Below are 27,741 nucleotides of genomic sequence, written 5' to 3'. Positions count from 1 at the left end.
CTTTTAGGGTAAGGTACAGGTGAGTAGGGCTGTTCTAGGGAGTCTGATTTGTGCTACTTGATAGTGGGCTATGCAGGGGCCCTATGTTTTCTTACATCAATTCTCTTTTAAAGTAAAATCAACCATTGAAAGAAAATGCTTAAGAATTTGTTTTTATAGATTTCAGAAGTGTTTTTTGTGAATTTTATGACCTTTAAATAGAAAGCCTTTCTTCTACAGGCCAATATTTCCTCTCTTCTAGTCAATGAGTGCCAAAGCACTGAAGCCACTAAGCATGTTCTTTAAGTTTTCAGAATCTAACACAATTTCCTGCATGTGCTTCATTTAAGGTCTGCCCTGGAAGCCAAAGGCCTGCAGTTCTGACTGATTTCCAGTTGCTGTTAAGAGTGACCTATGCTTTACTGAACTATTATAGGAAAAGGAAGTAAGTGTAAAAATGGTAATTGTTTTTTAATGCCATAAATAAATAAGATTACTGTCATAATTGGGATAATGGAGCTCATTTATGCAAGTTTGCAGTCCAATGTAATAAGCCATCAGAGATTTGTTTTATTGATTCTACCTGCGGTAGCTTGATCAAAGCAAGCACCAGGGGTGCCCAAAAGTTAGATGGGGATCTACCAGTAGACCTTTAGCTGGTGATCAGTAGATCTCAAGACACTGTCAACAAACCGCTTGTCTATATCACCCTCCTATATCATGATTTCTATTCAGATATTTATTATTTTAAGGTTACATAAGAAATAGTTGTTTTTTAAATGTAGCAATATACATTTTCTCATAAATCAACATAATATAGAAGTAATATTTTCTATGAAACAGTGGTAACAATGCTTTTATGGCTGTAGATCATAATGGGACAACATCACTAAAAGTAGACCTCGCATTAGTAAAGTATGGGCACTCCTGAGTTACACTGTCAAACTATAAAGTTATATTTGAGGAAAAAAGTTTAAAGGGGTTTTTTACCTTTCACTTAAAGTGTAGTGTGATGTAGGGAGTAATATTCTGAGACAACTTGCAGTTGGTTTTTATTTTTTATTATTTGTAGTTTTTGAATTATTTAGCAGTTCTCCAGTTTGCAACGTCAGTAATCTGGCTGCTAGGGTCCATATTCCCCTAGCAATCATGCCCTGATTTGAATTAGAGACTGCAATATGAATAGGAGAGGCTTGATTAGAAATATGAGTATATCTGTAGAAATAAGTCGAATCAACTGGACTTGCTGTGTTTTTTCTTTTAAGACATTTCACCAGTCATCCAACTGGTGTCAAAACTTCTTAAAGAAAAAACACCGCAAGTTCAGTTGATTTGACTTATTTCTACAGATATACCATGACCTGGATGAATGGGAATCTTCACAAACCGAAAGATGAATAATAAAAAGGAACAATAAATTTATAGCATTACAGACCATTTGTTTTTTAGATGACGACAGGCAAATAATTCAAAAACTATAAAAAATAAACGATGAAGGCCAATTAAAAAGTTGCTTAGAACTGGCCATTCAAAACGTATTAACAGTTACCCTAAAGGTAAACTATCCCTTTAATATGCAATGAACAAGTAAAGTTTTGGTAGGAAAAGAAGATTCAGATCAAGTGCATTTCCTGGTGTTCTTCATTTAGGTCCTCTCTTATAGAAGAACGGTCCTATTTTGTCTTGGCTGCATGAAATGTCCATTATTTGTCTATTGCTGTCCAGTGTTAGGCCTCAAGGCCTGTATCAGGACACAATTTAAAAACAACACATAGAAGAGTCTGTTTAGGAGTGGAAGAGAGATGGTAGCTGCTGTGCTATTCACTTTAGTATTTCTTTTGTTTGCAGTGGAACATCCCCATTCCATACAGAATCCTGAAATGGACTGGATAATGTAAAGAATTTTTTATTGTTTTCCCAAATATTTAAAGAAATATTAAATTTAAATATCCTTTAATTTGTTGGTAAACTCATCCGTCATGATATACAGGTTTGTGTGCAATATAATGAAAACATATTGACCCAGTTTGAATTGTCTGTGGGCACTAAACTGAACACGGAGAAAAAGCAAGAAAAGCAGAGTAGAGGTTACAAGTCCATCTATAGAGACCTACATTTTTCCATTGTCCACCATACACAAGTTAGGAAGAATTTTGAGGCAGATGGCTCTGTAGCCAGTCTCCGTGGATGTGGATTCATCAGAAAATTGTTCAAGCATTGCAGAGGAAGATTGGGAAACCCAACTGCTGAAAAGAAAGCCCAACATAAGTTTACCAAAATTCTTTTGGAAGAATGTTTGGTAAACTTTTTGAAACATACACAATCCCTTTGAGTCAAAAATGTTTCTGGGTTGCTTTGCTTCCTCTTAAACAGTGTGCCCTGTGACTTCTGAAATAAGGCATTTTTAAACATAATGTTAAAAGCTGGATCTCCATCACAGATCATGAGTCTTCTAGCTCAAGCACAATTAAAAAAGCAGCCAAGTAGTGTTAAAGAAAAAAGGCTAAGACTGTATTGAAGTGCCACCTGCAAGGGCAAATCTAAATCCCATGAAGAGCTCTGCAAACTGCAGTTGGGAATTCCTGTAAAAAGGAATCCTGGCTATATCTCCTTCAAACTTGAATTTGCCTATATTTTTGGCCACGATTGTACCAGCAATAATAGTGCAGAGCAACTGTGTTATATTTTCATACGCTGCAATTATCAGTCTTCCTGCACTTAAAATTATTTCATACAGACTCTGCAATTCTCATTCTTTTGAAAATTTTTAATGTAGTTCTCCAACAATCCACTTAGGTCGGAGTCTGTGTTACAAATGAGAGGCATACTGCAGTTCTCTTTCAGGTCTGCCATGCCAACTGGGAGCAGAGTAGTGGGGCTACAAATTGATGTGTCCCTGGTTATCCTTGACATCCTGGCAAAGCAGCCAGTCTAAGGGGCAGATTTATCAATGGACGAATTTTGAAGTTATGTGAATCTTTTTTTAACTCTAATAAATTAGAATGTACTCACAACTCGAATGGGAGGTTATTTGTGAAAAAACTCAAACGTCTAATATTCAATCGGATACATATGACCCAAAAATTTTAATCGAGTTTTCCTCCAAAACAAACTTGGATGTCAGGAAGGCAATTAACATGTTCAAATGGTTCAACGGACCTGTAAATGACTTGTAGGTTTTGACTTGTAGGTTTTTTCGGCAGGTTTTAAGTGGCGAATATTTGAATTAGAACTGTTTCCAGGGTCGAGGTGTTATAAATCTCACATTCAAATTTGAGTTGGTGATTTAAAATTCAAATTTGTGAGTTTTGACCAATCAAATGTACCATTCAAACCTTTATAAATCTATCTCCCTTTTTGAATTAAAAAAAAAAAATTACTTAGCAAGTCCAGTTGTTTTTAGATTTACCTATTCTAGATGTATCTTTCTGTAATTTGGATCTTTTTACCTTAAGTCTACTAGAAAATCATGTAAACCTTAAATAAAGCCAATAGGCTGATTTTGCTTCCAATAAGGATTAATTATATCTTAGTTGGGATCAAGTACAAGCTACTGTTTTATTATTACAGAGAAAAAGGAAATCGTTTTTGGATTATTTGATTATAATATACCTTCCATAATTCAGAGCTTCCTGGATAACAGGTTTCCGGATAATGGATCCCATACCTGTACTGCTAAATGGAGTGGGACTATGAAGACCAATTGTATCACCAGTTGACCTAACTAAACCCATATGGGAAAATTTGGATAAAATGGAGTCTATGGGAGACGGCTTTTTCGTAATTCAGAGCTTTCTGGACAACGGGTTTCAAGATAATGGGTCCCATACCTGTATATTATTACAATTAGTATTTTTTACACAAGTCAACATTTTTCACATTTATTACATTTCTCAAGATATGTATTGTATTTTTTAACATTCACTTTTTTTTCTGCAAAATTTCAGCTGGCCCAGGAGAAATCATTCACAATGAACACTTACAGAAGCACAAAACTTGTGCCTAGGGTGATAAATTTTTTGCGAAAAAATTGCATATGGCAGAAGAATGATGTAGAGCGTGATATTCTGAGACAATTTGTAATTGGTTTTCATTTTTTATTATTTGTGTTTTTTGAGTTATTTAGCTTTTTATTCAGCAGCTCTCTGGTTTGCAGGTTCGGCAATCTGTTTGCTAGAGTGTAATTCCCCTAGCAACCACGCATTGATTTGAATAAGAGACTGGAATATGAATAGGAGGCCTGAATAATTTAAAATAATTTAAAAACTATAAAAACTATAAAAAATGAAAGCCAATTGAAAAGTTGCTTAGAATAAGCCATTCTATAAAATGTTAACTTAAAGGAGAACTAAAGCCTAACTAAATGTTATTCTGTGCATGTAACAAGAAATTGAATCCACTTTTACATCCAAGTCTCTCTCAATGGGTTTTTTTTTTTTTTTATCCAGACTGGACAAATTTTCACTAAGGCAGCAACCATAACTACCAGTAAGTGATTAGCTTGGATGGACTTTTATTTGTGGAGACCAAGGCAGGACCTAGAAGACATTTCAAATAGTCAGAGGAAAGCACAGGGTACCATTGAATAGGCACAAGCCATATAAAGACTTTTTTATACCTTGGAACAGGGTGACACTTTCAAAATGATGTGGGATGGCTTTGGCGAATATTCGATTCGAATAGGACGGTTTCCATGGTTGAGGTTTGATAAATCTCACATTGGAATTTACATTCCGCTAGGGGGATTCAGTGTCGGACTCTGACACCAGGGGCCCACCCAAAAAACCTTAGACCAGGGGCCCCACTCTCTATTATTTTTCCTCTTCTCACTCAACCTCTATTCTCCTAGTGTCTTTTCTTTACATACTATAATCTATTAATCCATTTGTTTAGCCTCTTTGTTCTCATAGAAATAGAGAGTGCCCATGAAATAGGCCAAATGTTTAGCAGCATGAGGACACCTGGGCCCACCGGGAGTTTTCCTGGTATCCCTGTGGTAGAGTCCTGCAGCGGGTCGGGTACCCACGGGTTACCCGCAAAACCTGCAGGCTGCAGGTGGAACTTCCGGGTGCGGGTATAGACGCGGTTCTGCGGGTTGGCCCGCGGGTCTTCTCAATAGCGATTTTGCCGCGCCACAAAATTGTTTTTGACGCCCATAGACGTCTGTGACAATTCGCCGGCGGCGAATGTTTAACGAAACGGCTCCGATTCGCCCATCCCGATTTATTACATTTTATTGTAGTACATTATGTTTTCCACAAGGGGGCAGCTGCAGTCATTTTGTGTAGATGGCTTTGCTGTGGGATTTATTTCCTTTACTCAGTCATCATGTATTTATAGATACCAGCAAAGTGTTCATCACTTTACATTCATTTATAATTACTAAGGATTTTACAAAAATGTAACAAACATCGGTTTACAGAGAAGAACACTGGCATAACTATAGGGGTGGTGAGGTTTTTAGGGCTGCAGGAGATAAAGGCTGCAAGAACGACAATGCAATCTTGGGGTGCTGCTGAACTAAAGCCTTTGTAAAATAACTGAACTAAAGGGAAGTACATACTTCTAAATGTTGTGTTTTCAGTTCTGCCAATTCTGCTAAATAATAGATATATGATCTTGTTGTAAATGTGTTAAAGCTCTGTAAGTGATCCTATATTGTTTACAGAGGGGGGTTGTTCTATGTAAACTTTCAGTTGGTTTCTTGTCATTGTTTATTTTTCATCGCTTTTAAATGGGGGTCACTGACCCCATCTAAAAACAAATGCTCTGTAAGGCTACACATTTATTGTTATTGTTACTTTTTACTACTCATCTTTATATTCAGGCTTCTCTTATTAATATTCCAGTCTCTTCAACCTATTTAGGTTAGGCTGAATTTTCGCCTGCAAAGGCTGCGCCTCACTTTGCCAGGTGCAAGTTCACTACCACTAAGTAAATTCACTAAAATGCAAAGTTGTGTCTCTGTAGCCGAACGCTGGCGAAGTTTCTCTAGTGTTAATTCGTCAGCGCAAGCATTTCATAACGAACTTTCACTAGTGTTCAGTTCTGCCTAGCGAAACTTCATTAATACACTTACACTTAGGTCAATTTGAATAGGGCGGGTACATATAGGTCATATACATGTCTTTATTAGAGATGTTGGTGCAAATGCTTGAAGTGGCCTCTTTTCTTTCAGAAGCATAATAACCCTGCTCACAAAGCCATGTCCGTACAGAATGGGTTTGCTGAGATGGAAGAACCTGACTGGTATGCACAGAACCCTGACCTCAATTCTACTGAACCCCCCTTGGGAATTTTCTGGAAGACCAATAGTGAGCCAGGCCTCCAGTGTCCAACCTCTTCCCTATAATTTAAAGCAAATCCCACCAACGATGTTCAAGGATCTAATGGAAATTCTTCCCTCTGTAATTGTAATGGGCCAATAAGAGGCCTTCGTGGAGTTAAGTAGTTGTGGGAAGTGTGTTTGATGGATAACGAATATGCATCTAGTGAAATTGGTCAAGTTACTAATGTGGAATAATGCTGAAATCGGTGGGCTTCTTTTTCAAAAGTTGCCTCACAAGGAAACTTCAGGCGACTTTGGAAAACGAAGTGATCAGCAGGGCTGATCCTATCAAATGTGGGGCCCAATTGGGACCATGTTGGCGGGGCCCCTATACAAAGTGTTGCTGGCTACTGACACCAAGTATTTAGGTAAATAAGGGCATACAGGCACAAAATAGAAAGGAAAGGGGCAGACAAGGTAAGAGAGTGAGAGGGATGAAATAGGGGCACACAGGGTAAGAGAGAGAGGGAGGAAATAGGAGAGTGGACTGGGCCAATTAGTTTGGGGCAGGCTGGGCCGATTCAGCTTGGGAGCAGGCTTGGTTGGATTGGGGGGAGGCAGGGCCTATCAAGGTTGGAGGAAAGCTGGGCCTATGAGACTTGGGGGCAGGCTAGACCTGTGGAGTTGGGGGATAGGCTGGCTTATCAGAGTTGGGGGTGGGCTGGACATATGGATTTGGGGATGGGCTGGACAAAGTTGGGGGCAGGCCAGACAGCATCATGTGCTGAGGGAAATATTATCTGTGGTGCGGGGCCCTATTGGGTCCAATAGGCCTAAGGCCGGCCCTGGCGATCAGAGTGCCATTGTGCCAGCGATTTTGATTCTAGCCGGTGGGAGGCAGTTCTGGGAGATTAGTCACCCCAAAGAAGAGGCGATAAAAACTCCCCGAATCTGAGAGTGTGTCTCTGCCCTAATGAAACTCAGGGTTTCTGAGTCTCAACAGATAACAAATGGATAAACTAAATGTATCAATTTAGAACAGTTAAAGAGTCAGCGACCCCCCCCCTTCCGCCAGAGCTGCTTTAGAGTTGAAAAATTCAACTTTACAGTTTAATATTAGAAAAATTGTCACAAATTGAAAATAGAAAGTAGTTGGAAAAGTCTTTATTTCAGATGAACTATCTGAAACCAACTGAACTGGAAACATTTTGAAGGTGAACAACATTTAATTCAAAGGAAGTTTATATTTTTATCTGACTCCGATGTCAACAAAAGTGATCAGTAGAAGCTTCACAGGAAAAAGGTGAGATTGTGACATGTATCTATACATGTTCAGAATTGTACTGGATTATTCCAAGAAAGAGAATGGGGTGTTGCCTTCCTTTGCATGGTAGCTACCGAGTACCATGACTCAGATGTTGGCAATGCATGCAGCTGGGAAGCCTGTTCCAGAAAGAAAAGTCTCTCTGCTGGCGAGTCCTAATTTAAAATGGGTCACAATAAAATATAAATATTATAATTACTGTGTATTGTACAATTCATCTTACTCCATTTAGATATATCTAATACAGGTATGGGATCTGTTATCCGGAAACCTGTTATCCAGAAAGCTCCTAATTACTGGAACGCTGTCTCCCATAGAGTCCATTTTAATCAAAATAATTTTTTTTTTAAAAAATGACTTCCTTTTACTCTGTAATAATAAAACTACCTTGTGCTTAATCCACACTAAAATGTAATGTTTAAATGTTTTTTTTTAGTAGACTTAAGAAAGGGAGATCCAAATTATGGAAAGATCCCTTATCCAGAAAACCTCAGGTCCAGAGCATTCTGGATAACAGGTCCCAGTACAATACAATAAGGAACAATAAGTCCAAAGATCGTTCTTGGTAGTTTCACAACATTTGAATATGGATGGAAATGAGGATTTTGCATTATTTTTGCATAGCTGTGGGCAAAAGTTTTTAATTTTGTGCTAGTGCGGGTCCTTTGATTTCAGTTGGACATAGATAAAATGAAGCAAATGTCTAATAATTAACTACTTCAGTATGAAGTAACTAGTTGATAATTACCACTGTATGCATTCAATGTTCATTCCCGTAATAATTACCTTTAATATTTCTGCTTGAAGATCAAGGCGATTATTTACAAACACAGGTGCAACTTAAAGTATATACAGGTATTCTGTTATCCAGAATGCTCAGGCCCTGGGGTTTTTCCGGATAATGTATTGTTCCATAATGTGGATCTTCATACCTTAAGTCTACTAGAAAATCATGTAAACATTAAATAAACTTAATAGGCTGGGTTTGTCTCCAATAAGGATTAGTTATATCTTAAGTTAGGATCGAGTACAAGCTACTGTTTTATTATTAAAAGGAAATGGTTTTTAAAAATTTGGATTATTTGATTATAAAATAATAAATGGGAGACCACCTTCCATAATTCAGAGCTTCCTGGATAACAGGTTTCCGGATAATGGATTCCATACCTGTACTGCTAAATGGAGTGGGACTATGAAGACCAATTGTATCACCAGTTGACCTAACTAAACCCATATGGGAAATTCTAGAATGCAATGCAGTTCTTGAACATGAATTGTTAGTGAATGGGCTTTTTTTTTTTTTTTGCGGTGAAACTTGGAAAAATCTTCCCTCATCACTATTCAGGACTGTGCTCATCAACACTATGGTATCTGTGCAAAGATCAGTTGGTTAATGTACTTTTTCTCATCTTGCTTTGTGCCATGGAAGTTTGATTAGGGGAAAGATGCAGTTCACGTTGACCAGTTGCTGAATTAGCAGGGATGGTTATTTGACACCTCTCAAGTGCCACCAGGGATGTTTCTCCACTTGCATCTTGGCCCAAATGGTACTGCCCACCACTGGGAAATGTTAAATCTATCAGAATAATCTAATGCTTTTAAGATCTAATCAAGTCAAACTCCCCTCAAAATAACTGAGCATATATTAAGTTTGTGGTGGGGTCTGTGAGAAAAGGATGTCCATTGAGACCTTTATCTGTTGTTTGTCAACATAAACTTTCTATTTTTTAATGTGTTTGGAAAAAATTAATAGTTCATGGAAAAAACTGGTTAAAAAGAGTTCATGTTAGCTTTGTTGAACTATAGTAAATATTTAAAACTACCCTACAGCTGGTAAAAGTGATACAAAGTAAGTGTTATAGGGATTGAAGGGATCCATGCGGGACTGGCCCTCATATGGTCTGCTGGACAACCTAAAACTGTTGGCCCACTCTTACAGCAATTATAATAGTTATCTTGCCAAATGGTATAGGGTTTTATAAGGGCTGATGGGAATTGTCCTAGGCTGGGTCCTCAAGGATATCACCTATAATTAATGGGTTACCTAAAGTAGTATAGTTCATTTGCCAAGGGTTTTCCCTAACGCGTTGGTAGACATGAGGAGCAACATTACAATAAACGCTAATATGTGGTCGAACTTCGTTCCTTCCTTCAAAGAACCTGGCTTCACCTTGCAAACTGGGCTTTTGGTGTCGGAGGTACAGAGACAATTATGCTTCTTATAACTGTTCTGCCATTGCCATAGATTCCAATAATAGCCACTCTTACAAGGAATTAGTATCTTACATTGTGCAGCCACGCATAATCCTAGATCATAAGGTTCTCCAGAATCTGCCCTCAGGGGAGTAATTGCAGGCTCTGACTTAACCAGGGCGTGGGCAGGACTCCTGCAGATAAATTCTGGGAACAGACAGACAAACAAGGATCAGGGAGAGAATCATCATAACCTCTGATCCAAAACAGTGAACTACCTTGTGGTGTGGATCCTGTCGGTGCAGCTCTCCTTGGTGCTGGGCCAGATGCCTATAGGTAAGTACAGAGTTTCATTTCCATCCTGCTAGAAGGATGCCGCTATTTTGCAGCAGATTTTATTTGTTTTCTTCATTTGTTTTTGGTTGTAGATCATAACAGAAGACCTACAGACCTGTGCTGTGGTGGTAAGCCTTGTTCTTTGGGTGACCCTAATGTACCACTGATCTGCCTGAACTCTTTCTCTCCAGACCAGTTAGCAACAATATTGGTAATATTTGCAGTATTGAGCTTTTGAAACCTAAATATGGGCCGCACAGCCTACCTTCCAAAAAGTTTGGACATCTCCACTGCCAAGTAGAAGCCAACAACAGCCTGGAAGAAGGTTACAGAAGCTGATCTCGCAGAAAGATTGAGTTGGTAGGCCTGTTCTTGTTGCTTAGGTTATGTTCTCACTATAGAGATTTAGATATAATTATAGCTCTCGAGTTAGGCCTCTGTCATTAACCATAATGCCATGGATCTAAATAAACTCTCAATGCATATGGAATAGTTCATGGAATCATTTAACTTGATCGCTTTTCATATTTCTGAAAAAAGATTGAGTCCCCTAAAGGCTTCATAGAGGCATGTTAAAAACAAATATGCTTAGATGTTGGTAGATCAGTGTAAAATGAGTTCCTACGGACTACATTGCCATTACATTTATAAATGTGAGTAGCTAGAAGGCTACCGTGACAAGCTGACAGGCAAAATAAGTAAATCCCTGAGCACAGATTAATGATTTAGCCCTATTATGTGTAGCCAAGCAGCTTTCTAAACGGTTGCATAATCAGCTGGACATCATAGAAAAAAAGTACCTTCTAGAACTCAAATGATAGCAGTTCAGGCATTCCTCTCCATTTGTGTTATCTCATATTTTCTTCATCTTTCCTGAAGTGGAAGAAAACGCTAGAGGATTATTGAGAAGAGGAGATATCTATCAAAACCAAATTGAACCCTTGCTGCAAGGAGCTACAAGAGAAACCTGCTTTAGGAACATGTATCCAATGAAAACAGCAGCATTCCGGTATTATTGAAAAGGGTGAAAACCTTTACTTAAAATACCTTAGGCAACGTTTCGGGCTATGCAGGCCCTTTCTCAAGCTATAATGGCTTGACAAAGGGCCTGTGTTGCCCGAAACGTTGCCTAAGGCATTTTAAGTAAAGTTTTTCACCCTTTTAAATACCGGAGTGCTGCTGTTTTCATTGGATACATGTAAAGTTTGCCCTGGCAGGGAGTACAGCTTGCACCCCTGGCTGCAAGGAGCTTGGTCCGCTTTTGAAGCACGCTTGAACCAAATTCGCTGCGTTAGGAACATGGCTCCCAATCCCTCTTATGGTGCAGATTCTGCTCAAGCGGGAGCGCCCCCTGTGCATCGCAAATAAGACTTGCATCATTGTCCTCCTATGTTGCCTAATTGCTTTGGAGAAGCCAAGAATGAGGTGCCTAATTTGCCCAGTGTTGTGTTTTTATTATCCTTTATTTATATAGTGCCAACATATTCTGTAAATTTGTACAGAGATTATACATCATTCACATCAGTTCCTGTCCCAGCAGGAACCAATATAACTTGGCCTTGTGCTTCTACTTTCAATACCCAACAACATTTCTCACAAAATCTGCATCCATCTATGAGAGAGTGGAGTTATCTAGCCAACCCATAAGAAATATATCATTATAGGAGATCGTTGACTAAATTTAAAATACACTTGTTATCTGGAGCTACAGAGAACGTATTTTATACCCTTTTATTTTTCATCTATAGAATCTGAACTTATTTTGAGACTCTAGGGAGACTTGCAGAATGGACCTTAACCTTATAAAGAAGGACATGGAAAGAGCTAAATCTGAGAACTACAGAAACACTTGATTGACACGCACTTCTAGTATTAGTGAGGTAATATTTATATATTTGCGATTTAAAAGCTGCTGTTTTGGGATCATTCTTGTGGTTCTCCATGTATCTTACAGCTGTAAAGACGTATCAATAAAACTGCTAAAAGAAACATTGGATAGAGAAACCATGAGAATAAAAATGGAGGGGGTTATTTAAAGCCAAGTATAGAACAATAGGGGTATATTTATCAAAGAGTGAATTTAGAGATCGCCACAGTCTTCTAGCGTGAAATATTGCCACTCTCCATTCATCTCTATGGGATTTTTAAAGGCGTATTTATCAAATGATGAACTTTCACTTACATCCTTTGATAAATACGCCTTTAAATATCCCATAGAAATGAATGGAGAGAGGCGGTATTTCACTCTAGAGGACTGTAGTGATCTCTAACTTCACTCTTTGATAAATATACCCCAATGTTTTGACGTTCTACACATCAAGTTTTGGGACAGCATCAGCACCAGCTAATAGTGCACATGGTGAGGCGAAGGCACATTAATATAGTACATATATTGGACCTGTTATCCAGAATGCTCAGGACCTTGGGTTGTCTGGATAACTGATCTTTCTGTAACTTGGACCTTCATACCTTATGTCTACTAGAAAATCATGTAAATATTAAATAAACCCAAATAGGCTGGTTTTGCTTATAATAAGGATTAATTATATCTGGATATTTGGATCTAAAATATGCAGATTCTGCTGTGTGGAACCTCCAGTTGCTCTTTACTGAGGGACAACCTACCAGCTATTGATCTGATTGGCATTCAGAGTGATTTAATGATGGAATATGTATATATGTATATATATCTCATTTACAGGATATTCATGGCTTTTGTGAAATATATATATATCTATATATATATATATATATATATAATGTGTGTATATGCATATAAAATGGTCCAAAGGATGCACACCATGTGTAGCTACAATACCTGGGTGCTAGTACAAAAAAATACACTGACCAGCTTAAAGATTTAACTATAAATGCACCTAAAAAAGGTTTATTTCTCGACGTTTTGTTCTAACACAGAGACCTTCATCCGTTCTTCACTCCAGATAAAGGTCTCTGTGTGAGAAGGAAATGTTGAGTAATAATCCTTTTTTTGTCGTTGCATTTATATATTTTGTTTTCCAATTCTTTAAATCCTAGTGCTGTCCTTGGTCTAGTGTGTGTGTCTATATATACAGTATATATATATATAACGATGTAACTAGCACAGACTGGCAGCATATTTTATTCATTAGTCATGTGCAGTTAATAGCCCTGTAAATTTGTTAACCTGCCAGTGATGATTATTGAACTTGCCAACATACTTTGTAACACAAATAAACGCACTGCATGTTGGCACACTACTGTATCCACAGTCACAAAAGTAAAAGTCAGAACTTGTGCTAAGAAACAAAAACAGATTCAGTTGTGTTTTATGCAATAAAAGTATTTCTGTTTATAATCATCATAATTTATGACTTCTGGTGAAACGACTTGTTACATTTTAATAATAAAGTATATTCTTTAAAAGCAGTGGCAGAGTAGTTATAACGCAATTGAATGGCATGAAAAAAAATGTTATTTTGTAAGGAGCACCAGGCAGCAGGTTTGCTAAATCCAAAAATCCCATCTTTCATCTTTCCAACCGCCCAGGCCTCATGCTCTAGCCTTAAAGGAGAAGGAAAGGTTAAAACTAAGTAAGCTTTATCAGAAAGGTCTATATAAATACACCAATAAACCCTCAAAGTAATGCTGCTCTGAGTCCTCTGTCAAAAGAAACACAGCATTTTTTTCTTTCTATTGTGTACTCATGGGCTTCTGTATCTGACTTCCTGTTTTCAGCTTAAACCTCCAGGGCTAGGGCTTGAGCATGCTCAGTTTGCTTCCCACCTCCCCTCCTTGCTGTAATCTGAGCCCAGACCTATCCTCTAATGTACTTGTAAAGTGTAATCATGTCCCCTCGCAAGCGCCTTTTTTCCAGAGAAAACAACCCCAACCTTGACAGTCTCCCCTCATAATTTAAGTCTTCCGTCCCTCTAACCAGTTTAGTTGCACTTAGTCTCTGCACTCTCTCCAGCTCATTTATATCCCTCTTAAGGACTGGAGTCCAAAACTGCCCCCATACTCCAGATGAGGCCTCACCAGGGACCTATAAAGAGACAGAATTATGTTTCATCCCTTGAGTTAATGCTCTTTTTTTATACAAGAACTTTATTTGCTTTAGTAGCCACAGAATGACACTGCCCAGAATTAGACAACTTGTTATCTACAAAGACCCCCAGATCCTTCTCATTTAAGGAAACTCCCAACACACTGCCATTTAGTGTATAACTTGCATTTATATTATTTTTGCTTGCACTATTGTGGCTAATCTATTTGCAATAAACTGCCTCAGTAAATTTCCTTCTCGTTGTTGTGCCAGTTCATGAATTCATCAGAAATCCAAAACAACCGCTACTGGACTTTGGCCTATTCTCTTGTGTCAGGCTTCCTCCAAAGTCCCAACTTCTAGGACCAAATGGCCACGCGGTCCAATTACGTTGTTGCTTCTTGAGATGCACATTGATTTTCTCTAGTCAGAAGATGGAGTGCTGTACACACAGCCACACACATTTACCCCCATATCAGTAACATACAGCTAAAATACGTGAACAATGAAGGAGAGCACAATGACTCGGGTTCCATGTAACTGACCGGTATTAGGCCTGTAATGGAACAATTACCTCTTCACCTTTTATATCCGTTACTACAGGAACCAGAACACAGATCCAAGATTTTTACAGGGGAAGTATCGTGAAAATTAAAATGTAATATAAGCTTCATCATACTGATATAAAAAAAAACTTTACAATCAATGAAATATTCTGCATTGTTTCTGAAATAATCAAGTTAATTTTCACTATCCCTCTCTCGCATCTGTTTCTCTTCATTCTGTCTTCATGCAGCAGTTGGGTGTCAGATATTCATTGACAGTTAGATCCAATATATCTTATAGGGGGGATCCTTTTGCCTAGAAGATTAGAGCTCACTCTATTAAAATCACCAGACATCATGTCTCTCTACATGCAGAATTTGTGCAAAAGGCAGTTATTTTGTTTGTACTGGAATCAGTTATTTGAGTGACCTCTAATTCATCTGCTACGAAAGGAGCCCCCCTATAAGATATATTGGACCTGTCAATGAATATCTGACACCCAACTGCAGCCAGAGAAACAAATGCTGAGAGAGGAATAGTGAAGATAAACTTGAAACTATGCAGAATTTGTAATTGATTGTATTTAGAAAGCTTCTTATTTCAGTATGCTGAAGCTTATATTAAATTTTCATTTTTGCAATAGTTCCCCTTTAAACAATAGAACATTATCTGATCCCGTCTTGGGACTCTAGGGCCAGTGCCTAAATCTTTGTGTACTTTTACCTGCCTATTTGTACCTGTATGTTATCTGCCCAATTAGCCTGTAAACACCTATTATCCTTGTATCAGGACTGATTGCAGTGTTCCATATTTCTTAAAATGATCATATGGCCAAACTTCCAGTTAAAGGACCAGTAACATCAAAAAATGTGTTAGTATACCACGAAAAAACCCACCAAATGAATTAAACTTTAAAATCTCACAACCTTTATTAGGAAATAACTTACCGAAACTCTGCTTACGCTCCTCTTCAGAAAAGGTGATCAGCCGATCCATCATGTGGCGCTCGATTTCTCCTCCCTGCCTTCCTTATAGGAGATATCCAGGGAGGAGAGATTGAGCGCCGTGTCGCCTTTTCTGAAGAGGAGCGCAAGTGGAGTTTGGTAAGTTACTTCTTAATAAAGGCTGTGCAATTTTAAAGTTGAATTAGTCTTGGTGTTTTTTTTCTTGTGTTTTTTTAAAAAAAATATTGATGTTACTGGTCCTTTAAATCCTTGATAGAACTTCCAAACTTTGTTCTAATAAGAAATGCATTCATTTCTATGGTCTATGGTAGCATGTGGTTGAGCTAACTAGACTAAACCACCTCCAGGATTTTTAGAAAAAAATGGAATTCACATTAATGCATCGGTCGTAACTATCCAAGATGGCTACAAAAGATACTTAAGGATTAGGCAGAACATGAATTTTCTTGCCAGGGATCAGCAAGAAAAGGAAAAATAAAGGTCTGCTTCGTCTGGACTATTTCTTTGCATTACTAAATACCCTTGTTTCAGTATTGCAGCAGTTGATGAAGTCATAAAGGAAAATGAAGCTGGTGATGTGGCAAATGGGTTTGTTGTTCTCTTGTATATTACTGACTTCAAGGCTAATTTCACCCACTATAGGAACTAGGAAAAAAGTTTTCAATATTACACTTTGTAGAGACCTATAGCAGGGTGACTGTTACCCCAATGTTTCTATATATCTGTAACCTTGTTATGAGCTAAGGGGGCCCAGTCTGAAGGTCAGTTAGGGGGAGATTTGGGGTGAGAGCTTATTTGTGTCCTGGGTACCCCTGGAACTATAGCAGGGTGACTGTTACCCCAATGTTTCTATATATCTGTAACCTTGTTATGAGCTAAGGGGGCCCAGTCTGAAGGTCAGTTAGGGGGAGATTTGGGGTGAGAGCTTATTTGTGTCCTGGGTACCCCTGGAACTATAGCAGGGTGACTGTTACCCCAATGTTTCTATATATCTGTAACCTTGTTATGAGCTAAGGGGGCCCAGTCTGAAGGTCAGTTAGGGGGAGATTTGGGGTGAGTGTTTATTTGTACCCTGGGTACCCTTGAAACTATAGCAGGGTGACACCCCAATGTTTCTATATATCTGTAACCTTGTTATGAGCTAAGGGGGCCCAGCCTGAAGGTCAGTTAGGAGGAGATTTGGGGTGAGTGCTTATTTGTACCCTGGGTACCCCTGGAACTATAGCAGGGTGACTGTTACCCCAATGTTTCTATATATCTGTAACCTTGTTATGAGCTAAGGGGGCCCAGTCTGAAGGTCAGTTAGGGGGAGATTTGGGGTGAGTGCTTATTTGTGCCCTGGGTACCCCTGGAACTATAGCAGGGTGACTGTTACCCCAATGTTTCTATATATCTGTAACCTTGTTATGAGCTAAGGGGGCCCAGTCTGAAGGTCAGTTAGGGGGAGATTTGGGGTGAGTGCTTATTTGTGCCCTGGGTACCCCTGGAACTATAGCAGGGTGACACCCCAATGTTTCTATATATCTGTAACCTTGTTATGAGCTAAGGGGGCCCAGTCTGAAGGTCAGTTAGGGGGAGATTTGGGGTGAGTGCTTATTTGTACCCTGGGTACCCCTGGAACTATAGCAGGGTGACACCCCAATGTTTCTATATATCTGTAACCTTGTTATGAGCTAAGGGGGCCCAGTCTGAAGGTCAGTTAGGGGGAGATTTGGGGTGAGTGCTTATTTGTACCCTGGGTACCCCTGGAACTATAGCAGGGTGACTGTTACCCCAATGTTTCTATCTATCTGTAACCTTGTTATGAGCTAAGGGGACCCAGTCTGAAGGCCAGTTAGGGGGAAATTTGGGGTAAGTGCTTATTTGTACCCTGGGTACCCCTGGAACTATAGTAGGGTCACTGTTACCCCAATGTTTCTATATATCTGTAACCTTGTAATGATCTAAGGGGACCCAGCCTGAAGGTCAGTTAATGGAAGATTTGGGGTGAGTGTTTATTTGTACCCTGGGTACCCCTGGAAATATAGCAGGGTGACTGTTACTCAGTGTTTCTATATATCTGTACCAGACTGAATATGTGTGTAAATATTCCAGCATGGTCTTTGTGCTCATAGGTGAGTGTTGGCTGCAGGGCATGTGTATGGCAGTGGGTTAGTATGGTGCTGGAGCTGTAGGACAGATGATTCAATGCTAAGCAAGCACATGGGGGAGCGATTACAGACTAGTGAGTCACACACAGGGGAGTGGTGAGCTGGGGGCTGATATAGGCTGGGAAATCCCGGCAGTGCAAACACACACACTCAGGAGCTGAGGAAAGGATCATAACAAACAGAGTCGTCACAATGAACAGCTGGTTAGCGTGGATCTTGCCCCTACTACTACTTCCAAGTATAGGCCAGGCCCACAGAGGTAAGTGTAGAGTGTAACTCACCTGCCAGATTAAATAGCATTTCTGTTACACTGTAAAATTTTAAAAGAACTTTCCATATTTGAATCAACTGCGGGTGCTGTTTTGAGAAGATGGATGGGGGAGAATTTCCTTTGCGTTGATAATCAAAGAACAGGCAGGGAAGAAACACGTTTCATTATTCTGCCTCGTGGGAACTTTCATGTACATTTAATAAACGTGAGTTATATCCACCAATTAGCTATAAGCTTTAGAGCAGATAGAATAATGATAGTGATTTCTAATTGGTTATGGTAGTTCTCAGGCCAGAGCACTTCTTCCATGAGACAAGGCGGGCGCTCTCTTTAGATATAGGGCATAATCCTGGATGTGACAATTTGTCATACGGGTTGGTCAGATGGGCAATCTATATATATATATATATATATATAGATATATAGATATATTTATATACACACATATATATTCTATTTATTGTGTTATTTATAATAAATATAATTATATTAATTATATATGCCGTGTAGTGTTACAACTTATTTCTTCTTAAAGGAGAACTGAACCCTAAAAATGAATAGGGCTAAAAATGGCATATTTTATATAGTGAACTTATTGCCCGAGGCTAAAGTTTCAGCTTGTCAATAGCAGCAATGATCCAGGACTTCAAACTTGTCACAGGGGGTCACCATCTTGGAAAGTGTCTGTGACACTCACACGCTCAGTGGGCTCTGATTGGCTGTTGAGAAGCTAAGCTTAGGGCTCGTCACTAATTATCCAGCAGAAAATGAGCTTCCCTGGCTGTAATATAAGCTGATGCTACAGGTTGCTGATTATTCAATTCTGATGCTAATTGCACTGGTTTCTGTGCTGCCATGTAGTAATTATGTGTATTAATTACTAATCAGCCTTATATTGTGACATTTCTATTCTATGTGTACTGTATATTGTGAGTGGGTCCCTAAGCTCAGTAAGTGACAGCAGCACAGAGCATGTGCAGTGAATCAGCAGAAAAGAAGATGGGGAGCTACTGGGGCATCTTTGGAGACACAGATCTTTACTGCTAAATGACTGTGGTTGCAATTTAGAATAACATTGTCCATGTTTAAATCTATCATGAGTTTCCCCTTCAAAACATCACAGCCGGGCACAGAGTCACAATTTTACAAAGCCCAGTGTAAAGAGATTGGGTGGTCGTGTAGATCCTGCTGCCTGAGGCACCGCCAGCCACGTCTCAACATTCTCTTTATTATAGGCAGCCAGATGTCTATTCACATGTTGTGTTCATTCAACTGGGCACCTTGTTCTTATTCAGCGACCATACTGGGATAGGATTCACCTTTGCACCCCAAGCAAAATAAAGAGGTATATATCCAGTACATTTGAGTAGACATCTTTGGCCACCAGCTACTGCTGCTCTTCATCTCCTGCTAGAACATGTTCCAGTCACTGCCGAACTTCCAAGACTTTATCCCAAAGCAACACCACAAGGTCACTCTGTGACTCCTGACGTGACCATTTGGGGTTGTGGAGCCTGGGGTGAGGGTGTAACATTCCAACATTATTGCTGTTTGTTCTGCTGAAGCTAAACAACATTTATTGTGCATTTATTTTGTCGGATTTCTTTTTTTAGCCAAAGCAAACACACCTCTTATCTGGTGTCCCTTCCAACTGATAAATCATGACTATAAGTTACTATTAATCCTGTGGAAATAGGGCAGTGGGTGTTAATGATTATACTGTGTGACAGTTGCAGCAGATGAGAACTTCATGGTAGTGTAAGGGCCCTACTCCTTAATTCCATCCATGCTCACAGTTACTTTTATTTCCAGAGCTGCAAATGGGACAATTGTTCAGGATCTCAGTCACAGAGCAGGCGTTATTAGTAGGAATTGTTAGCGATTGCAACAGTAGGACAAGTTGAAGACACCAGCAGCAAATCCTATCACTGTGTCTCCATATTTCTTATTTGTAAATATTTAAACACACACATATATATATACATATACACAGAGGACAGTGAGCCCTCATGCTAACTTCTGTCCTTGGCTTAAATATTATCTTACACATGTGGCATACAGCCATGTCACACAGTAACTGCATTGATGTGACTGTATATAGAACAATAAATATGAGCGATTATTTGCTGGAAAGGAATATTGAGTTAAAGTAATGCCATAAAAACAACCTTTTTTTGAAAAATGTGTGCCTAAAACCTCAATTTACTTATAATAAATTTTTGAATTATGGAAAAAAACCCATAATTTTTATCTGTGTTCCAAAAAGTTTTGAGGGCATTTAATTCATGATGCTCAAAGGCCAGTGATTACTTGTTACCAACCTAGACCTCTTTATAATAATGGCAGAAGATCAGATCAAAGATTGGTCCTCCTTGAATAAAAAAAAAAAAAAAAGTCAGAATTAGTGCTCTAGAACAGGGGTCCCCAAACTATTTTTTTACCCAGGAGCCACAATCAATTGCACAAAAAGTTGGAGAGCAACATAATAGAGATGCACAGAATCCAGTATTTTGGATTCAGCCGAACCCCCGAATCCTATTTTATGAGTGACAAAAAGTCACTCGATTTTCCTCCCGTCCCTAATTTGCATATGCAAATTCGGATCGGCCTGAAGGAATCGACCGAATCCAAATCCTGCTAAAAAAAAAGGCAGAATCTCAGCCCGAATCTCGAACCGAATCCTGGGTCAGTGCATCCCTACAACATAATCATGTAAAAGGTTCCTGAGGGTGCCAAATATGGGCTGTAATTGGTTGTTGGTAGCCCTTATGTGGATTTTTAGCCCACTGGAGACACTGTTTGGTAGTATACCTGGTTTCTATACAACCAAAACTTGCCTCAAAAATAAGCACCTGCTTTGAGGCCACCGGGAGCAACACCCAAGCAGTCTGAGAGCAACTGGTTGGTAATCACTGCTCTATAACATGAGAGGTCCGGCTGCGATATCCATGCATTGTTGCATTATGTTAAAATAATGATTTTTACCTGATTTATTTGCCCTTCATTCTGGAAAACCACCAACCCATGGTACTGATTTCTCCTTTGTTTTCCTCAGGTCAGGAGCAGAGACAAAGTAGCCTGCAATTTCCATTCCCAGTTCAAGAACAAATCCAAGGTAACCAGATTTATCTGTCAAAGTAATGAAAATGTGGCTTTCCATTATGTACCTGCTGAGTGGCCTGAAAAGGACATGGATATACAGTATTTTTAGCGTATTTACAGTATTTCTTTGCATGAGTGTTTGTTTTGGGCCTTTATTAGCCTTTACTCTTCATATAACTGAGATAGAAATAGGAGATTAGCTAAAGCTAAATACTGTGCTGGGTTGACAAGCTCTTCTATTTACTCTACTAAGCATTGGTGTTGGATGTTCCAAATCTCATATACCTGGAAGAAAGCAGTTTCTATTTACCAAGTGGGTGAGTTCCATTCCAAAAGATTCTCCTCGTAAATTAGATCTATTCATCTCGACCCACAGGCACCATCCAGGAGTATTACACAGACTTTTTATTGGCAATGGCAGGAGGAAGCGTGACCAGGCCCACAGCCAGATCTTGTGTAGCATTTGCCCCTTGTCCATTCTACCCGCACCTAGATTTTAAAAGAACATATACCCACCCATAGCCCAATGCAATATTGTGGTTGCAATTTATATTACGGATGCACTAAATCTACTTTTTGGGATTCGGCTGAATCCTAATTTTTTTTCAAGGTTTCTTTTCCCAATCCTAATTTGCATATGCAAATTAGTGGTGGGAAAGGAAAACATGGGGGGGAAATTTTTTTATTTCCTTGTTTAGTGACAAAAAGTCACATGATTTCCCTCCCCACCCCTAATTTACATATGCAAATAAGCATTCAGATTCGGTTCGACCAGGCACAAGGATTTGGCTCAATCCTGCTGAAAAATCCCAAACTAAATCCTGGATTCAGTGCATCCCTAATTTATATTAGCCATTGTTTTTGAATGTATAACTAACGCTCCCCCTGCTGTTTTTTGGGGAGGCAGTAAATTAAGCTTTTGCCGTTCTGTCCATTGGCCCCACCCAGACAGAAGAGCAGGAGGCTTTCCTGCTAGGTATTCATGATATTAGCAGTGAGATTATATTGTATCATGCCATTGTTGTAGAAGTCTCCAACATACAGTAAGTCCCCAGGGACTCCATGGAACATTGTTTGCTGATATATTCTCTCTCATTGGTTTTAGTTGAAGTTCCTAGACCAGGACCACGGGGGAGAAGGCCTACATCCCCTTGCAGTCAGGGTGAAGCATGCCCTCTGCCTGATCTCATCTCACCATTGAGCAACAACTTAAACGATTTCCCTCCCGGCCGCCCAAGTAGCAACAACATTGCTAATATCTGCAACAAGAATCGACCCAAAACCAACTATGGGTACCACAACCTTCCTCAGACTGGGTTCTCCCATCTTACCCGTCAAGGACAGGCTATCAATGCAGTGGAAGAAGGTTATGAGCTGTGCTGTGATCAGGAAGACAAACTACACTGTGCAGAGGAACTGGTGAGGTTTTATTTGTACCCCAGTCCTTGCTATGGGTTTCTAGACCTGGTATGATCTTTGCTACATTATTCCATTAAAAAAAGATGCATTTTGATGTCTATTTCATCGCTAAATATACTGTACCTTCCCATTCCTGGGGGACAGCCTTGTTGGATCAGGAGCAGTCCCTTACATTTTCTCATAGCTTGTCTTGTACAAGGAGCTACTGTACCACTAAACTGCATAGGTATTTCTCTGTACTAAGTACAATTCTGTTGGAAATTTTGAGGGTATATGCAAGTGGGTGGACAGGTATAATCGATCAAGTTGGGGGCATGCCGGGCACAAGCAATACTTGACCCGGTTTAGATGAGTAGACCGCATTGTCCCACCTTACAAGCACTATTCTACGTTTTCATTCACATTCTCTTTTGCCCCATCAGTGGAAGAGTGCTCTAGGGGACTTTTGCCAGGAGGAATTTTCAGTCAAAACATCCCACTACCACTGCTGCAAGAAGAAAGGGAAAGCAAAGGAAGCTTGCTTCAAAACCGAGGCTCCAAATCCCAGTTACAGCTTTGCTATGGGCCAAGAATCCGGCGCTGCCGGTGCTCCCAGAGTGGCCCGTGCCAGAAGCCAGAGTCAGTGCTCCCCATCTTCTCCTCGCTGCCGTAGAGAGCCAAAGTACAAACTGCCTGACTTGTCCTTCCCGCCTGGTGAACCTAAGGCCAGCAACATCCAGAATATCTGCAAGCTGAGGAAACTGCGGCCTACCTACAGCGAGTCCGAGCTGCCCACAAGCGGATTTGGCCATTTCATACGTCAAGCCAAGACAATCAACCGGCTGGAGAACGAGTACAAGAAATGCTGCAAGGATGAAAATGTGGCATGTGCGCACATTGCTGTAAGTCCTCTGTTACTCAGAAGTCACTTACCTTGGCATGCCAGGCAATAGGCCACATTAAAACACAGTATTATTGTGCAGTGACGAGGGTTGCAGAAAAGTCTTCTAAATGACAATGCTTTGGTACCGATGGAACATACTGCTGATGGGCAATATATTGTATCGGTTTCCAGACCCCTACCACTGCAATCTGATTAGCCAGGCTATTTGATAAACAATTATGCTAATATTCAATTACTTAGCCAGTCATATCGGAGAACATGCTGAGGGTTGTATGATGTTACCCCAAGGGATCACGCTAGGGTATATATAGTGCTAATCGGTCAACATGTTACTAATCTTACAGCAGTTAAACATAGGCACCAGTCATACCAAGACTATTTGCAATGACCATTTCCTTTACATCCCCCCCAAACCTTCAAAAAGTGTTTGCCATCCTTGTAACTCACTTTCTTTCTACCTAGGGATGATGCCACTTATCTACAGTACTAGTGTCAGACTGGATCTCCTATGGTCTACCAGAGAACCTGAGTCACCCCATTACAAGTAGATGTCTACAGAGCTTAATATTATAGGTGTCATATAGATCTGTGGTGGAAATTAATAGGAATTATTCTTGGCTGGGGCCCAATGGGAGGTCCTCTGGTTCCCTGGCAGGCCTGACTTTAAAAGGAAGGAGCCTCCAACATTAACCAGTATCAACCACTAAAAGTCTGCTTTGTGACCCTACACTTCTTACATCCCTCAGCCACAATATTATTAGAGTTACAGGCAAAGGCTGTGCTTGTTTCTTCTAACGGTCAAATGCCTTTACCTTATGTTGCATCTTATTTATCATTTATGTTTGGTCGGCAGTGGGAGAAGGAACTGGACGAGTTCTGCACCCAGGAGCAGGAGGTCTTCACAAAGCCCTATGAGTGCTGCAAGGAAAGAGTCAATATGTTCAGTTGCTTCGCCAGCAATGCTCCCTTCCCAGAGTACGACAAAGAGGTTGAACAGATCAACCTCAGTGACATCACATCGGTCAACCTACAGAAGCTCTGTGGGGACATTAAGGTTCTCACAAAACAGTAAGTGCAACTGTTTTAATCTAGAGCTCCTTATAACCAAATGTATATTTATCTTTTAAATTGCCTCTTAGCCAATCATATTGTTCACTCAACTATCACAATTTTGTTTTTCTCTAGGAAACAAATTCCCCTGCTTGTGTCTGAACTCCGGGAATCCTGTTGCAATACCCCAGTGGAAGAAATGATGGTGTGTGCGGATGATCAGGTCAGTCATGTGACACCGATTTTAAGCTTTATGGCACATGGGCCTCCCTCTCCTCTACTGACATATTTATGTGGTATATCGTACTTTGTGTGTACCATTAATCAATGAGTAAGGTTATAACCCCTTAATATAGGGCATGGCACTGGGCAGAGAAGTGAATACTGTAGGTGCGATTCTATCTATGATAATAGTTGCCGAAATTATGAAAAAATTGGTTGTGATCATTAGTTGTGGAAACTTGAGCACCTGGGTTATCTAGTATAGTATAGTGCACTGGCACAAAGTCAACCCCAAACCCCCAGCAATGCCAATCAGTGTTTAAATATGCAGTTCTTTTGTTCTCGGAGCAGGGATAGACAACCATTGGCCTTTTATATATTACTATCATTTTGGGACTGGATCACCAGAATACAAGGAGATCATAGGCAAGAGCCAGGATTCAGCAGGTCCTTTTATTTATATTAAGTCCAATGGGTGAAATGTAAACCTGCTCAGAGTCTTCTTTCTGTTCAGATTGGACTGGCCCATTTGGGTACTGGGAGAGACGCTGTTACACCAGCATAAGCCAAATTACTTAAAGGAGAACTAAACCCTAAAAATTAATATGGCTAAAATGTCATATTTTATATACTGAACTTATTGCACCAGCCTAAAGTTTCAGCTTATCAATAGCAGCAATGATCCAGGACTTCAAACTTGTCACAGGGGGTCACCATCTTGGAAAGTGTCTGTGACACTCACATGCTCAGTGGGCTCTGATTGGCTGTTGAGAAGCTAAGCTTAGGGGTCGTCGCTAATTATCAAGCAGAAAATGAGCTTCCCCTGTAATATAAGCTGATGCTACAGGGCAGCACAGAGCATGTGCAGCGAATCAGCAGAAAAGAAGATGGGGAGCTACTGGGGCATCTTTGGAGACACAGATCTTTACTGCTAAAGGGCTGTGGTTGCCTTGGGCTGGCACAGAAGAACAAAACATAATGAACAACATTTCTAGCTACTTCTTTAGTTGCGCTTTAGTTCTCCTTTAAATCATGGTGCTTTCCACCATTATTTGCACCTTGCACTATATTAGGTAAATGAACCCTAATTACCATAGTAATTACTTTATATATATATATGATTTCTTACAGAAATTGGCATTTTTTGAGACTGTGTGTGATGCCAAGAAAGACTTGTGGAAAGACTCTCAAGGCTGCTGCAAAAAGAAGGATCAGGAAAGAATCGAGTGCTTTGGGCAATACCTGCAGAAAGTGTTGGTGGCTGTGTCTCACCGAAATGACCAAGTGTAGGACTTTTTCAGCAATTCCAGAACTTTTATAGCCATGGGGTTTGGCCTTTTTAAGCGCATAATCTGCCACTAGGGGTCTCCACTGCTTTGGAATGATAGAGGGTGGTTGAAGAGAACATAGAGTCTTTAATACTATGAATTTACCTGCTTTAGGTTAAGGACACACTGCTATTTCGGGAGATTAGTCACGCATTGACAGATCGCTTCTCGAACTACCCTCCCGAACAACCTTCCCGTCGGTTAGAATCTAAATCGTTGGCTGGATGGCACTAGAAGCGTTTCGTTTTCCGAAGTTGTCCCTCGAGGAAACTTCGGGCAAATTCGGAAAGCCGAAGCGAACTGACTACCATCCCGTCAGCGATTTACATTCTAGCCGGCGGGAAGGCAATTCGATGAGATAAGTCGCCCGAAGAAAAAGCGATTTGTCGCTTGGCGGCTAATCTCCCGAAATAGCAGCATGTGCCCTGGCCCTTAGACTTTGCATTGAGAGATTATTGCATGGGACTTGTGCCATTATTCATTGCTTCGGACCCTCTAATAATCAGCTTTGGTGCATGAACTAAGGGGCCACAAAACCCTCATCAGTGCAATGAAACAAGGGCTCATGGTAAATCCATGGGCACCATTTGTAACTGCACCACAGGGGAATTCAGTGGGTCATACATCAACTTTATATGAATTATAAACTGCTCAGACACCTTCACAGGTTGCATTACATTCACATTTCATTTAATTAAATGTAAAATATAAACACGACTAAGTACAGAAGATTTTTTTCATGAAATGGCAGCAGCTGAGACATTTCAAACTGCAGTTCCTGCTTCTTGCCAGAAACAAACATGGTGGCACATCCTGATTAGCCCAACAGGAAGTTGCTCCTTCTTGCAGCACATTGGTTGACAGATTTCTAATGTCTCAATGCCTGGCGTAATTAAACTCATGGCTTATGAGGATTTCAATATATTGAGGGGAAACATATCCGGTACTTTTTTGTATATAATCGCAGCTTAGAAATAAAACAACAGTTTTGTGAAAGCATCAATAAAAGGACATACAGTACAATTGACATGGACCAGTTCCTTCTGTTTCTGTAAAGCACCTAATTACAGTCATGTGTAATTGTATCGCCTTCTGCAGGGGTGAGAACCTTTCCTCAGGGGGCAGTGAGTGACTGTCTGCCATCAAATGTGGACCAGTTGTGTTACACAAGACGTGTGTTTAGTTGTTGTGAAGCTGCTCCCTTATATAATTATATAAAGCAAAACTATGTGACCTGTTGTGCTGTAACTGTATTATAGGACATACATTCAACATTTTCCATTCGGGCTGTTATTAAAGTGATTCTGTCATGATTTTTATGTTATAGTTTTACTAAATTACACTCTGTACATTCTACCTTTTTACATTTTTTTTTTTGAACCAATAAATGTTTTTTTTAGTTGTAATATTGGTGTGCAGGCAGCCATCTACATTGTCATGTGCTTTCAGAAAGAGCCAGCACTTCACAATGGAACCGCTTTCAGATAAGCTATTGTTTCTCCTACTCAATTTAACAGCAGGAGTCGCGGTTACCCGGACTTGGATTTTTACTACTGTTGATTGCTGTTCTCATATCTACCACTAGGGAGCATTTTTAGCAATGCAGGTATCAGGGAGTTGTTATCTAATTACCCTCCCATTGTTCTCCTGATGCCCAGTTAGGGTGAGATTTGGGGTGAGT

The 27,741-nt window shown here is 39.9% G+C and overlaps 2 protein-coding genes across 4 annotated transcripts in view; both read left to right on the top strand.

Moving 5' to 3' along the window:
• The window catches only part of rprd2.S (regulation of nuclear pre-mRNA domain containing 2 S homeolog), a 62,369-nt gene extending 55,713 nt beyond the window's left edge, over positions 1-6,656 (top strand). Inside the window, exons 12-13 of one of the 3 annotated variants that reach the window (XR_001932979.2) lie at positions 330-424; positions 6,158-6,656. The gene's annotated coding sequence lies outside the window, so the exon portion shown is untranslated. Of the gene's footprint in view, positions 1-329; positions 672-1,827; positions 2,732-6,157 lie in introns of those variants that run through there. The other 2 variants (XR_001932980.2, XR_005963759.1) reach the window with 2 other exon arrangements.
• Positions 6,657-17,888: 11,232 nt separating this feature from the next.
• On the top strand, positions 17,889-27,373 carry LOC108700342 (extracellular matrix protein 1). The gene is made up of 7 exons (XM_018233447.2): positions 17,889-18,044; positions 21,112-21,171; positions 22,264-22,577; positions 23,000-23,458; positions 24,314-24,528; positions 24,646-24,733; positions 25,864-27,373. The coding sequence occupies exons 1-7, from the start codon at positions 17,978-17,980 to the stop codon at positions 26,020-26,022; spliced, it is 1,362 nt and encodes a 453-aa protein (XP_018088936.1). The 5' UTR covers positions 17,889-17,977; the 3' UTR covers positions 26,023-27,373.
• The last annotated feature ends 368 nt before the right edge of the window (positions 27,374-27,741 follow it).

The sequence above is a fragment of the Xenopus laevis genome, chromosome 8S (genome assembly GCF_017654675.1).
Source record: "Xenopus laevis strain J_2021 chromosome 8S, Xenopus_laevis_v10.1, whole genome shotgun sequence".
In the NCBI taxonomy this organism is placed as follows: domain Eukaryota; kingdom Metazoa; phylum Chordata; class Amphibia; order Anura; family Pipidae; genus Xenopus; species Xenopus laevis.
Note: the sequence above shows the minus strand (reverse complement) of the source record. Positions and strands in the feature narration are given on the sequence as shown.